We start from the raw sequence: 14,125 nt of genomic DNA, 5'->3' as shown, positions 1-14,125 counted from the left end.
AATAAATTTATTATTAATTCATTAAATAATTATTTACAAAATAAATAATTTTTTGTTTTAATTTTTAAATAAACTTTATTAGATAAGATTTAAAATTAATTTAAATAATTTTAAAATTAATAATTAATTGACAATAATTATTTAAAAAAATGAGCTTTATGTGAAAAAAAGTTGTTAATTTCAGTTTGAAAGAAAAAGGCCTCTATGTGACATTTATATAAACACTACCATATCTTAGCAGATATTATTATAATAATAATAATAAATAAATAAATAAATAATAAAAGTCAATTCACTCAAAATTAAAGCTAAAATCTCTGTGCGAGCGAATCACTCTCTGGGAGGAAGTGTTTTTAAGCAGAAAAGAAGAGGGGACCAATTGGGGTCTAAGATGAATTTGCTGAAAATGATTTAAACTTCTATGAGTAGAGTGAGACTGATGACAAGAAGCTGGATTGGTTGGATGCCATAGGCCCATAGCACGAAAGACGAAAAACAAAGAGGGTGATCGCTTCTTCCTTATTTCACTCACCTAACCGTCCAAAGTTCTCTGCTCCCTTTCCAGATTTCTCTTTTTTCTTTTTCTGGGTATTTTTTTCTTTCTTCAAAATTTTTTTCCCATGTTTCTGGGTTTTGTTGGTTATGTGCATATTTGAAAAATGCCCACATTAGATTGTTGATTTTTTTTTTTCTGTTTTCTTTTTGGCTTTAAGATTCTGTTTGGAGAAAGAAGGTTTTGCCTTGATTTTTCGGGCGGAATTTTGGAACCCAGTTGATATTTTCAATGTGAGAGGCTGATTTGCTAATTTTCTCTGTGGTTTAGATTCGTTAATTCTCTTTTTTATGTTTAATTGTTATATGAATAACTGCAATTTTATATTTTTCTCTGGGTGTTTGTTTGATTGTTGAGTAATTTTTTGTAGTTGATTTCAATTCGTTTGATAATTTATTTTCTTTGTTTCTTTTATATAGATCAATGGATTTTGGAGATGAAGTTCAGAAGGTATATTGTTGGATATCTCATGTACGTACTTAAGCTTCTTTTCCACTGCCATTGACTTGTTGGGTATCTTTTGTTTTGGATTTATATTAGTGGTGTCACTCATTATTATGAAGTTCTAAAACCTTCATCCTTACCTTTTTTTTCAATTGCTAAAAAGTGATGTATATACGGTGTGTATAGTTGCTATTTGAATAGTTTTCCATTTGTAATATCCTTGGTTTTGACCAGGTTGGTTGTTTGATTTGAGGAGGCTTGTGTTGACATGGTAGTATTAAATTTTGTTTTGTTTCAAAAAATAAATAAATTTTATTTCCTATAGCATTTGAGAATAAATGCCATCCTTTAGAATGGCGCGCTAACAAAATGAAATCGAAGCTGTAGAGAAAATACATGGTCACTGCTGGAGGAAAATGGAAGGTGTAGGTGATGTTATTTTTTGAATCCAAAAAATGTTCATATGTGCATTGTGAAGTAAGATATGTTTACAAGAAAATGGGCTTAAATATGATGAAGTATAAATTGATCTTATATTTGTGGGACAGTGAAAAGCCCCATGAATTGAAGTTTTTGACTGCAATAAGTTTGAGAGACAAACTTGACAAGTAAGAAAAGATGTACTTTGTGAGAGTGGCTTCTTTTTAGTTTTAGGGGTGGGGGAAGGTAGCAGAGGTTAAGAGCCGTTGAGGCTATGCATCAGATTTCGGAATATCTTTAACTCAAAGATCATGTGAATAAATTTCAAGGGATTTTCTTAACAGTTGTATTCCTCACTCATAATCTGTTGAAAGGGAGATTTGTTTTTATTTTTCTAGCTGACCCCAGAGGTGTTTCAGCATGAGATCCTGTGTATGAGATGTTAAAGTCTGAGGTGTAAGATGTATTATTCCTCACTTTCCAATCAACCCAAATGGGTTAACATGAAAGACAAAAAAGTATGATAGCTTTTGCTGCAAGGAGGGTACCATTTTAGAATCTTAATGAAGTAATTTTCATTTCCTTTTTTTTTCACATAATTAATATGTTGTTCATCGTGAATCAACTGAATTCAATCATTTATTTGGTGTTAGGAATCTGATAAGTTGAATTTTTGTGCTTTTTAAGAGCTTATAATTGATTAATCGTTATGTCATTTATGTCCAAAAAGGGGCAAGTCTAGGCAAGCCATCTCAATAGATGAACATGGCTTATTGACATTCATGTTGCTAGCTTTCTTAAAAACTTAAATTAGATATTCATTTGGCTTTAAGGCTTGTGCAGATCGGGAGTCTTGGACTTAAGGTACTCTGGCATTTTCTTCATTTTATTGTCAGCGTGTGGTTCCTGGCACGGCAAGCAGCTTATGTGCTAGAAAGCTGTTTTATCTCTAGTGGACTACTGAAGAGGTACGAAGCCCTTAATTTAGGCAATCTTCGTTACCTGGCCATTGTGATAGAAAGTGAAGAAGCTCATCAGATCCCTAAAGTTATCGAGCTTTTGAATTGGCTGGCAACAATTGGTGTGAAGCATGTCTGCCTTTATGATAATGAAGGTACAGATGCCTGGCAAAGCCCAGTAATTTGCTTCTCTGGTGTGCAGGTATTTTACTTCTCTGGCTATTGTTTTTAACCTTTTTTCTTTTCATTCTAGGAGTGCTGAAGAAATCAAAGGAAGCTATATTGGAGAAACTGACTGATGCTACATTGTTTGAGGTACCATCCTCTAGCATTACTTTTATTTCCTGAATTCTCCACCATTACAGGCAATATTTACTCACATTTGATGAGGCTGTTTATGGGCATGTTGCCATGATCAATCTATCAGTGACGGTTTAGTTCAAACCATTTTTGGTTTGTAGCTGCAAACCGACCTCTCTTTTGATTTGAAGCTATATTTAGAGGTTACTATCTCTAGTTGGGCTACTTGTCTGGACTTGACTTGACAAGACTTCAACCAATGAATTTAAGGCGAAGCCTGGATTTGTCTTTCATTTTTGTTGCTTTCAGCTGCTATTTGATATTCTTTGAATTCTACATGAATTTTCTTATTTTCAGACAAAATTGAAATCTAACCCTCATTTTGTTTTTTTATGCTGTTACCATAATTAATTCTTATGTCATTGTAATTCCTGTGGTAATGAAGTTGATTGGCTCCCATTTTATGCAGGGAGTCGATGAAAATAATTTACTACTTGACCAAGAACATATAACCTTGGAATTTGCTTCAATTTCTGATGGAAAGGGAGCAGTGACCAAAGCTGCTAATCTACTTTTCATGAAGTATTTGAAATCAGCTGATTCTGGTGGCAGTTCAGAGGAGTCAATCTTTACGGAACCTCATATGGCAGAGGCACTAAAAGCTGTTGGTCTGTTTTAGTTCTCAAATTTGCTTCTTAGTTTATATATCCGCTTTCCTTTCTTGTTTTTTTTTTCCCCCAATTTAACCTTTTATGTTTTTCTTGATCTTTAAGGTTGCAGAGGGCCAGACCCTGATCTCCTATTAATTTATGGACCGGTAAGATGCCACCTAGGGTTTCCTGCATGGAGAATAAGATACACTGAGATTATGTGAGTGTTCTTTCTCAATCCTGCGATCAAATTAATTTTTTAGTTAATTGAAATAATTCTTGTCCTTCCTCACCAGTCATTTAAATAGGAGAGACAAGATGAATTTTATTTTATTTTTTCTGGAAGCTTCCTTCCATTAAATAAATGCTTTGGTCCCTCTCTCAATAACTTAAAATGTCATGGCAAGGATATTTTACAGGCCTTTCAATAGTTGCTAGGGAGATGGCCATGGCCCTTGTGTTGTTGTTCAGGTTGGTTGTTAATGTGTTAGATAGAGCTTTCTGTTTCCATCTCCAATGCCTCTTAATTGGATTGGAGAGTCTTTCAAAACCTACCCTTTCATTCCCATGTTTGGTTTGTGGGTCTATTCAAAATCCAGAAGTTTTGGTGCTGCCTGAAAACTGTTTGATATGGGCATTGTTTTTTTCCATGGAAGTGATTTCCCAGTAGTATATCATGTTTCAGTTAGCTACCTCATTAAACAAACAGGCTAATGAAAATATTTTCTCAAAAACCAGGGCAGTTGTTGTTACCACCATTTTAGTTGCCTGTGATACAACGGGCATGACTGTTTGGTTTGCAACTAATTTCACTCTATTGCCTGGAAGCTATTTGCAGAAAAATGCTGTCTTGAGGAAAAAAAATCAGTGAGGGAAATATTAAACTTCATTGCTGTAATGAAGCCAGGAGCTGAACCTGGAGTCTTTACTTCTTACAGTGTTTTCCTAGAGAATGTTCGTAAACTTTTCTCCCATTTACATGTAGTCATTGTACTGGTATAATGGGGGACCAGTTCAATTACTTTATAAGTCTTTTGATTTGTCTGAACCCTCTAATGAGAGGCAAAAAGAACTTTGTGTTTGCAAAACCAGTAACCAATGTGTCCCATGTTCTCTTGTTCATCGGACTAAATGGGTTCAAAGGAGCCAACAGGTCTCAATAAAGCTATCAGAATGGACTCCCTGTGAAATATGTATATGTTGTGTACATATATATATTTTGGTGGATGTTCTAATATTTTGTCGGCCTCATGCATGAAAACTCAGACTTGATTGAGTGGTTTAGCAGTCTCATCAACTTCATAAGATGCCACAGCTTGATTGAAACTTATTAATAGCGGAGCTCAAATCTGTCTTTGGTAGACTGGAGAATTATTTTCTGTTTTGTAAGAGATTTTTGAGGACTTGAGAAGAACAAACATGGCAATTATATATGCATATGAACCAAACTTAAGTCTAGCAAGCCTTGTCCCAACTGAAAGATTTTATACATAAATAACACAAAGGTATATTGCAAAAGACTACTAAGCAATTGAAGGTGGCGGCTCCTCATTTTATTTATGTTCTACAATTTCTGTAAGTCATTGTTTTTCTAGCCTTGATTTATACTTCTGTAAAAGTTTGGATTTTGAATTTCATCCTAGCATTCTATGAGCATGGTATTTTAGCAGTAACGGAACTTCTCTCTTCTCTTTCTTGTTTATTCCTTGGATTGAGTTATGACCCTACTTTTGTGTTACAGACATATGGGGCCATTGAAGTCCATGAAATATGGCTCTTTATTAAAAGCTATCTACAAGTTCTCAATGGTGCACCAAAACTATGGTAAGTAGGTTTAGATTTAGAAATTCCTTTTTGATCTGAAATACCCTTTTTAATCCTTGAAAATTGAACCATTGCTGGTTAAAAATGAATCGTATTTATCTCTCATTACAGAAAACTTTGCATTCATTTGGAATGGACAATTAAAAATTGAACCATTCTATTGTATTTTACATGGCATCTGAAATAATTTCAGTTCATTTTTGTGAAAGATAAACGAGCCTACTTTGTGACTTCATCTTACATGACCGAAGCATCTGATTGATGAATTATTTTTTGTTCTAGTACTATTGATGTGGTGATGATTCATTCTACCAATCCTATTAGTTTGTTCAAAAGTGCAAAATAAAACACCCATGCATGCACAAAACATTGGAGCCTGTTTGGTATTGTTTTCCAGAATTGAAAATATATTTGGCAATTTTTTTTGACAAAAAACTGTTTTTTGAAAATTTGTTTTCACTTGTTTTCTAATAATTATTTAAAAAAAATAATCGTACAAATATAAAAGATGATTGCAAATAAAACACTACAGATAAAATTTATTTTTAAAAAATACTTTGAGAATGCATAAAATAAATTAAAAACATTCCAATTTCCAAACAGATTTTTATTCTACAGAATATCATAGAACTTTTTTTGAATACCGTTGTCAAAAATTGTTTTTTGAGAACTGTTTTTAAAAAAGGTCCCTAAAAAAGCCCTTGATTCTTTTTCCATAAGATGGCCTTAGACCTTCTTAGTTTCTTGTCTCCTATGGAACTGCTATGAATTCAAGGCCAGCTTTCTTTACAATCCTTTTGAGTTGTTCTGCAATCTCCTTGTTGTATCAGGTACATAACTTAGTATAACTGGAGGACATCATCTATGTTAGAGTTTGGGGTAGTGCTTGGATGACAGGGAAATGCTCAAGTTCCCAACAATGGCTGCAGACTATATAAATTTTGAGGACAATGCTGGAGTATTCAGCATCTACCCTTGAAGTTTTATAATATTATTTGTATTGCATAAATGTAGACAAGTCCATTAAGCTTCCAATCTGAAAGTTGGGAAGTATCAAATGCTGAAATCCCCAATATTTGCCTGGATAAACCTTTGTGCAAATTGCTGAATTTAAATCCATCTTTGGACATCAAAGATATTTCTGTTTATCATTTCAATCATGTGGGTGAATTTCACTTAGATTATCAAAATAGGGTTCTCTTGAGTTTTACAAGGTTTGCAAGTATTATTCATTTGGATACACTTCCTATTTTTCTTTTTTAAAATAAAAATAAAATATGATTAACTCTTGTATGAAAAGTATGAATTTACTACTTAACAATTATTTTAATTTTTTTTTTAATATCTTAGTTTTTTAGGATATAAAAGAAATTTAGGGATTAATTTCCACTCAACAGTAAAATCAATAAATTAGTCTGATAAAAAGTGAGTTAAAATAAAACAATCTTGTATTTCTATAATCAGAACCTCAACTAATTAGCATTAAAATCTATAGGCACCATGATATGGCACCATTTGCAACATCACACATGAAGGTACAATTGATCATCCTCAAAACAGCAATCTGCAGCACCAAGTTCCAAATTTGCATTGAATAATCTTCCATGGATGGCTGGAATTTTAGTACTCGGTTTCTAGGATACCGTCGATGAAACCAAACTCCATGGCCTGAAAAACAAGGCGGCAATGGCAGGTTGATGGTTAGTAGTGTTGTGACAGGGTGGATTTACAATATGCAAATATGAACTGACAGCAAAGTTAGCCCGAGAGACCCAGACACGTGCTAATTTACCAGATGTCGTATAACTAAAAAAGAAAAAGGAATTTCAAATCTGTTTGTAAGAATCTACATCGGATGTGATTTCAAGTTTATTTGCATAGGGTAGCTGCTCATGATGTTTCAAAAGCAACCCAGTTACAAACTTACAGTTAGGAGTCGATTTGTAGAACAAAGAGCTGACAACAGGAGGTTATTACCAAGAAATTGGCATTGATATCACAGACAAAAATAAATAGATAAAAGTGCAATGTACCTCAGAAGCAGATAAGAAACGATCCCTCTCAGTGTATTGTTGCACTTGCTCGAGAGGTTGGCCAGTAAAAGCAGCATACATCTTGTCAATTTTCTGCAGCAAATTATCAGGAAAGAAGTAAGATCAAAAAGGAAGCTTAGATGATGAGTCATCATACAGCCAGATACAAGGAGAAAGAAAAGCGTTACTGCAGAAACTGGAAAATTCAGGTAGCAGATCATGGAAGTTGAACCAAATCTCAGAGAAGCGCTCTCACTTTACCTCAGAAACTCCAAAATATCATATGAAAGATTTGGGCTACTATTAGGTGTCCAATTAAAGTAAACTATGGAAATGGAATCGAATAACTTCCACTATTTTGGTGCTTGACAAACTAGAATATTGATATTCATGGATTACAATTCTATCTTCCTTCAAAATGATCGAAAATGACTTCACTTTTTTTTATTTTTACTTTTGTCGTGCAATTTTCAAGAAAGTAGACTAGAGGTACCAAGCTTATCAATTTATTTCATGTAATGGCAATTCTTACATATAATGACTTCCCAATACAAAAATTGCAATGCTATGCAGCTTCTTTCAACAGTTTGGGTGTTTCTTTATCTGATTTTCCTTTCCATACTGATGGAGCCTTCATCTATGTTTTTTTTCAATGGAAAATGAAATATTGGAAAAATGAGTACTGTTGTGAAACAGGTGCAGATATCATTGGACAAAGTTAGCATGCTAAGCTATTAAAGTCTATGCATAAGGAAAACTTTTCCACAAATCATCTCAAAATTTAATAACATAAGCTCCTTTTTTTTTTCTTTCTTTTTTTTCTTTTTCAACTTTGATGATTTCTTGCACCTAAATTTCAGCTTGTAAACAGCCACACAATGTTGAAAGAATGGAAATTGGACTCGGACATCGTCTTAGCTTTCCAGTTGGAGTCAATCAACTTAACAAGAATTTCTAAACATGTTTGAAAAGTTTGAATTCAATTTGGGTTGCATTGTAATTATCAAGAAATATTCAAGAGCATGAAACTGAGTAGGAATGAGACTCACATGGCGAGATTGAACTGCTTCATTCACTTGGCGCCTTACATCCTCCACGTGGCCCTACAAGCAAGGCATGGCACAATCAAATCTATAATATTCATAATTTAAGCACTAGAAATTTGCAACAATCAATTTACCAAAACATGTTGGATTGAACAAGAAAAGATGGTTAACAGAAGCACATGCATTTTTACACTTCGGAAGGGGAAAAAAAGCCCTAATTAAATTATATTATATTTTAGAAAGATGGGCATCCAATTTTATTTTATAGAAGCTTAGATACATGGTAAGGCATATATATAGCTGTATCATTATTTGATCATCCACGGTTAAAAAGGTTTAATTTGATCCATTGCATGACAGACTCTACAAACTACAATGAGCATGTGTGAGCCAGATGTAGGAAACACAGCAGCACATCTCTCTGGTAGGCAAAATTAAGCACATAAATAAGGGATGGTATGCTCACCAAATAAACTATTAAATCTGCTTCTAATGCAATGGGCGTTTTGGCTCTAAATATGTTCTGATGGAGTGGACACGTAGTTACAGGGTTGAATAATGACAAAAGGCACCATATTTTATTGATTCCCTTAAAGAAAATATCAAGAACTAGACATCTCTAGTCTTGTCGATTCCAATGATGGAATACCAGGAACAATAGATAAAATAGAATTCTCAAAAGAAATTCCAGAAAATAGTTTATTGATAAGAAATAAAGATGTCCCTCAAGTCTAATCAAGACAAAGTATTTAGAAGCCTAAATAATCCTAGAAATAAGAGGAAAAGAATTGTAATGATAACTGACTTAATTACCTATAGATAATACAAATATAAATAAGAGACCTAAAGAAAAGAGGAGAGCTAAATAATTGAAAAACTAAAAATTAAAAAATAATCCAAAAGAAATTATCTTCATGTGGCTCTGTCAGCTTCGTAGGCTGACTCAAGCCATTTTCTGCAGAGTACATCTAATCATGCAAGACTAGCTAAGTGATTTGGCATTCCTTTATCTAGGAGACTTTGTGCCCAGTCAAAGGGACATTCTTCAGTAGTGCAACTAATTAGATTAATTCTGAGCCTCAGAGGGATGTGCCAACTGAATTAGAAGAAAAAATAAAAGTTATTGCTCAGCTCAACAGTTTTGTACAAGGAAATCCACTTAAGAGATAATAAATAGCTGTTTCCATCCCAACAAGAACAAGCAAGTGCAAGAGCAGTAGTGAAAGTGCAGTAATGTCAAACATAAGGTTCAGAACAGTATCGGAGCACGTGGAATTATGTGTTGCATGTGCAATAGAGAGAACAGCTATTTGTTGCATGTGGTGACTTTGTGTTAAGGTGATACAGTGGGTAGTTTTCCATTTCCATGTACAGCAGTGAAGGCATAAATCAGTAAAAACACCATGGGCACCTTGTATTCAGTGCAAGACTGCCAGTTTATAAATAATACACAAATGAATTTGAGTAGGACCATGATAGCCTGTTAGAGCCATAAACCATATGAAAGAGCTAATTCATACCCCACATCCACCCTGCGGTTGGTGTACCATAATACGTGCATTTGGCATTGCATAACGCATTCCCTTTTCCCCACCAGCAAGAAGAAGTGCTCCTTGACTTGCAGCTACGCCAAAACATACTGTTCCAACCTTAGGCTTTATCTGAACAATTTAAGGAGTCAGTAAATGAGTGCAGGATTAGATGGACATAAGCTTAGAGACAGAAAAGGTATGGATTCAGAGTACCATGCACACAATTTGGGGATGTAATTACACATCAAGAAGTACCATGCAGACAATTTGAGGATAAAATTACACTTAAAGAAGCTAATAATAACTAACAATGCCTGTTTTAACTATAAACAGTATCTTAGAAAAAAAAAAACTCGTCTACCAGGTTTACATAGAATGGAAAGAACAGCAATGTAATCCTACAAGGGCCTGCATGTACTTTGGAACCCATCTAGAAGGTCCCATCAAACTATTTTCTACTTACATCTCTACTTTGCTATGTACAAGCACATGCAGCAAATTAAAAATATGAAACACACATGCACACACAAATCCAACTAAGGGTACTTTAAGCCTCTAGCTGGAGGATACTAGAGCATCTCCTGAAAAGTCTTACTTAAACTGTTCACTGCAAAAGAAATGTTAACCCAAGGCCTTGGTGGTGATGAAACATAACAGAGCACACAAGAGAAAAGAAGTGAGAGTTTGTCTAATTTAAGTACTGTGTAAATGTTACTAATGCCTTGTAAGCATGAACAAAATAACAAAAACAGAATATAGAAAGGCAAACAAACAAACTTTACTATCTTACCCAAGCCATGCAATCATAGATGGCCAATACAGAATAGGTGCTTCCACCAGGGCAGTTGAGATAGATCTGATTGTAAAAAAATTCATTTCAATATTCTATACCCAATATTTGAATCCAAGAATGAAGAAACAATAGCAAGTTCAAACTATAATCACACCAGAATATCTGCATCCTCGTCAATAGCTGCGAGAGTCACAAGCTGTGAGATAACTCGCTGAGCCACCATTGAATTGATTGGCTGCCCGATGAAAATAATTCGACTCCTGAATAGAACAGTTGATAGGTCCAAAGGTCCTCCAGGAGTCATCACAGATGGCGCTACGGGTGGGTTCCCCTTTTTGGCTTCTATTGCACCATAACTGTATGCAAAATGAAAAGCTATGAAACTAGAAATATACTGAAAAGTGAAATTCAGAAAAATGAAATTCAAGAAAAGAATTGTGAAATAAATTCCACATCTGCAATAAAAAACTATTTGGAAAAGTGGATCCATGTAGCAAAATATGAATACAATTAAAGTATACATCATTGATTTTAGCAAATTTAATGGAAAAAATAGCAAAAATACAATAATTTCCCTCAATTTAGTTCTGCCCCATCATTTAATAGATGAGTCACAAGGCCTAAAATCATTATCCATTTCCCCTAACTCCACACATCATGTGTCATGTGAGTGCAACTGTGGCTCTTCCTTAAGCCCAATTAGTTATAAAATAGTTAACCTTCAAATGGCACATTGCAGGAGCTGCTTATTTAACTTGAGATTCATCAAAGTGAAGGATGAACTCCATATACAGTTATACTGTCCACAAGGTATATAAGCAATTCTAATGCATACATACACTTCAAATGCTTATATTTATTCAGCACCCTTTACTTTCTTACTTTTTGGTCCTTGACTAGGACTTTTCCTCTTGTTTCTTCTTCAACCATGAAAATTCTCATTCTCGTGCTTTTTCTGTACAAAACCAATTATCTTATAAAAATGTACAAAACTAACAGGGCAACAACTGAAGATTTGTAAAATGTAACCCTCTTCAACTTTAATAGGCTATAAAGAAAACAATTTAAAACCTCCTGTAACCAAGTGTATTGATTATAATATTCCAAAAGTTTCTAAACAACTAAGGATTATTCCAACTCTTCGGTGAATATAGCTTAAGTTTGCCATAATAAGTAGCACTGCAGATTGTGATATCCACAACGATAAATATTAAAAAAATGATAAAAATAATAGTCATGGCAATAATGATAAGTGACACTGCCATTAGAAAGAATGCAGTGTCATGCGTAAATATATATTTTCCGAGTGAAACCATCAACATGAAAGTAGCATACTCACAACACCAAACGGATAACTAACACCACCACCATAAAACATGTTTTTAATAATTTCAATTTGTTGAAAAGTCTTAAAACAATGCATGAAGCAACAATTTATGTAGCGGGATAAAGGCAGTATACCTCGGATTACCAGCATGGCGACCCCGTTCATCAACCTTTAGACTTAACCCAGAAGTTTTGCTAGATAATCCTGGAAACAGCACCATATTTAACCTGAATAATTACTATCTCCATATACACTCTCAATTGAAAGGAAAAAAAAAAAAAAAGAAGAAGAAGTCATATTTGAGTACTAATTAACATCTTCAAAATAAATTTCGAAATTCAATCAATATGTGGTTAGCATGATCAGTATCATCATTTATTTCTGCTTCTGTCATAGTCCTCAAGAAAGCAGGGCAGCAATGCATACTACAAATTGGGGATAATGAGCTGAAAAGAACTGTTATTGAATCAAGTGAACATTGAGTCGAACCCCAAATGAATCTTAATCTAGGTTTACATTCTCACAATGCTCAACAGTCTCGTTCTCAACAGAACCAATTAACAATATATCAAAAGAATAAATTGAAATCCATAAACAAACAAAAACAAAGTAGAAAATACCAATATTTGAAGATTTGGACAAAGCAGAAACAATTGGTTTTGTTGAGTATCTGCACAGAAAAAATTAAATTCCAAAAATTACTAAACAAAAATTAAAAAATAAAAAATTAACGGAACAAACAAAATTTAATTCAACCTGGGAGAAAAAAATGAAATGGACGAGGAAGTGTTGCGAGAAACAATAGAGGAACTCAAGGTCGTTGATATAGCTGAAGCTACCATTTCGTCTCTCTGCTACAGAGTGATGGACACAGAGAGAGGGAGCGAGAGAGGGAGAGAGAGCAGGGATATACGATGCTGCCAAACTGAGATTGGGTAAATACCCAATTGCAAGTAAAAATAATAATAATAATAATAATAATTTTAATATACCCTAATACTAACTAAATAAATAAAATTAAAATTAAAGAAATATCCAATTATAAAAATTAGGGCAACTTATAAAATAATTATTTTAAAAATATTAAATATAAATTATATTGTGAAATAAGAAGTTAAAATCCAAATATTTTTTAAAACCCTAAACTCATTAATTACTAATTTAATATAAATCATAATTCTCAACTCAAATTTGTGTATTCTTAATAATTAAATTAAAATAATAAATTCATTAATTTTAAATAATTTAAAAATAAAAAATGTTAAACTTTGTTGCTTTATCCTATTGTATTTTTTATCTTTTAAATAAAATAATAAATGGTATAACTAAAAATTAATAAATTAGTAATAATGTATGCAACCAAACTCAATTTTAATTAAAAAAATGATAAATTGAAAAAGTAAATGAAAAAAAAAAAAAGAGTATTATGGTAAAAAAAAAATGTTTCTTTCCATGCCATACCAAAAAGTGATAGTAAAAATGATTTAGATTAAATATTAAGTTTTACCAAAAATCAATACTTAATACATTTAATAACTTAAATTAAGTCATATTAAATAGACTAATTAATTTATCGATCTATTAACTTAATTTAAATCATTAAATTTATTTAATATATTTAGAGGGTGTTTTTTTTTTTTTGCTTTCTGTTGAAAACAATTTATTTTCAGAATTTAAGATTTTTTTTTTTTTACTTTTTCATTATTTATTATAAATTTTCTACTAAATAGAAAAAATCAAAATATTTAGCTTTTTCTAAATAAAAAAAAACACATTAATTTTTCTTTACTTTTTAATATTTAATATAAATAAAATATTATAAAAACAAATAACCTAATATTTAATATTATTAAGTATTAAAGTTCTATTTAAAATCAAGTAAAAAAACAAATATCACATTGGTAAAATAACATAAAATTGAAAATATTTGCCAATATTAAAGTTAAAATAATTTACTTATTATGAATTTAAAATCTCTTTTATTTTATTTATCCTTATCTACCGAGTTTATCTCACAACTACGACTCTACATCCATGATTATTTCTTTTATTAAATATTTTATAATTTATTTTGTATCTATAATATTTTTAATATGAATGATAAAAATTTGTTAAAGTTAATGAGAATAAATATTAAGTAAAATTATTGAAGATAAATGTGTTAATTTGATAATATACAATATATATATATTAGTTAATTTTACTAACAAAATTTTAAGTTAATAATTTAATTTAAAACCAATT

At 32.3% G+C, this 14,125-nt stretch overlaps 2 protein-coding genes across 14 annotated transcripts; one reads left to right on the top strand and one right to left on the bottom strand.

Moving 5' to 3' along the window:
- The first annotated feature begins 326 nt into the window (after positions 1-326).
- Positions 327-6,310, top strand: LOC117908646 (dehydrodolichyl diphosphate synthase complex subunit NUS1). 12 transcript variants are annotated; one of them, XM_034822344.1, is made up of 9 exons: positions 513-588; positions 714-786; positions 973-1,003; positions 2,261-2,531; positions 2,630-2,691; positions 3,146-3,344; positions 3,450-3,546; positions 5,068-5,150; positions 5,981-6,310. In XM_034822344.1, the coding sequence occupies exons 3-9, from the start codon at positions 977-979 to the stop codon at positions 5,986-5,988; spliced, it is 747 nt and encodes a 248-aa protein (XP_034678235.1). In that variant the 5' UTR covers positions 513-588; positions 714-786; positions 973-976; the 3' UTR covers positions 5,989-6,310. The 12 variants fall into 12 exon arrangements, with proteins under 12 accessions (XP_034678279.1, XP_034678228.1, XP_034678249.1 ...); XM_034822366.1 differs by having other exon boundaries at positions 2,251-2,531; XM_034822382.1 differs by having other exon boundaries at positions 973-1,024; positions 2,314-2,531.
- Positions 6,311-6,533: 223 nt separating this feature from the next.
- Positions 6,534-12,805, bottom strand: LOC117908767 (ATP-dependent Clp protease proteolytic subunit 6, chloroplastic). Of its 2 annotated transcripts, none has more exons than XM_034822488.1 (9): positions 12,638-12,805; positions 12,502-12,551; positions 12,016-12,085; positions 10,709-10,910; positions 10,552-10,617; positions 9,750-9,890; positions 8,233-8,286; positions 7,184-7,276; positions 6,534-6,818 (listed from the first exon to the last, which is right to left on the bottom strand). In XM_034822488.1, exons 1-9 carry the CDS (start codon positions 12,721-12,723, stop codon positions 6,771-6,773), a joined length of 810 nt encoding a protein of 269 aa, XP_034678379.1. In that variant the 5' UTR covers positions 12,724-12,805; the 3' UTR covers positions 6,534-6,770. The 2 variants fall into 2 exon arrangements, with proteins under 2 accessions (XP_034678379.1, XP_034678389.1); XM_034822498.1 differs by having other exon boundaries at positions 12,508-12,551; positions 12,638-12,804.
- Positions 12,806-14,125: the final 1,320 nt, after the last annotated feature.

This window comes from Vitis riparia, chromosome 3 (assembly GCF_004353265.1).
Source record: "Vitis riparia cultivar Riparia Gloire de Montpellier isolate 1030 chromosome 3, EGFV_Vit.rip_1.0, whole genome shotgun sequence".
Taxonomy (NCBI): Eukaryota; Viridiplantae; Streptophyta; class Magnoliopsida; order Vitales; family Vitaceae; genus Vitis; species Vitis riparia.
This window is presented reverse-complemented; position numbering and strand designations above follow the sequence as displayed.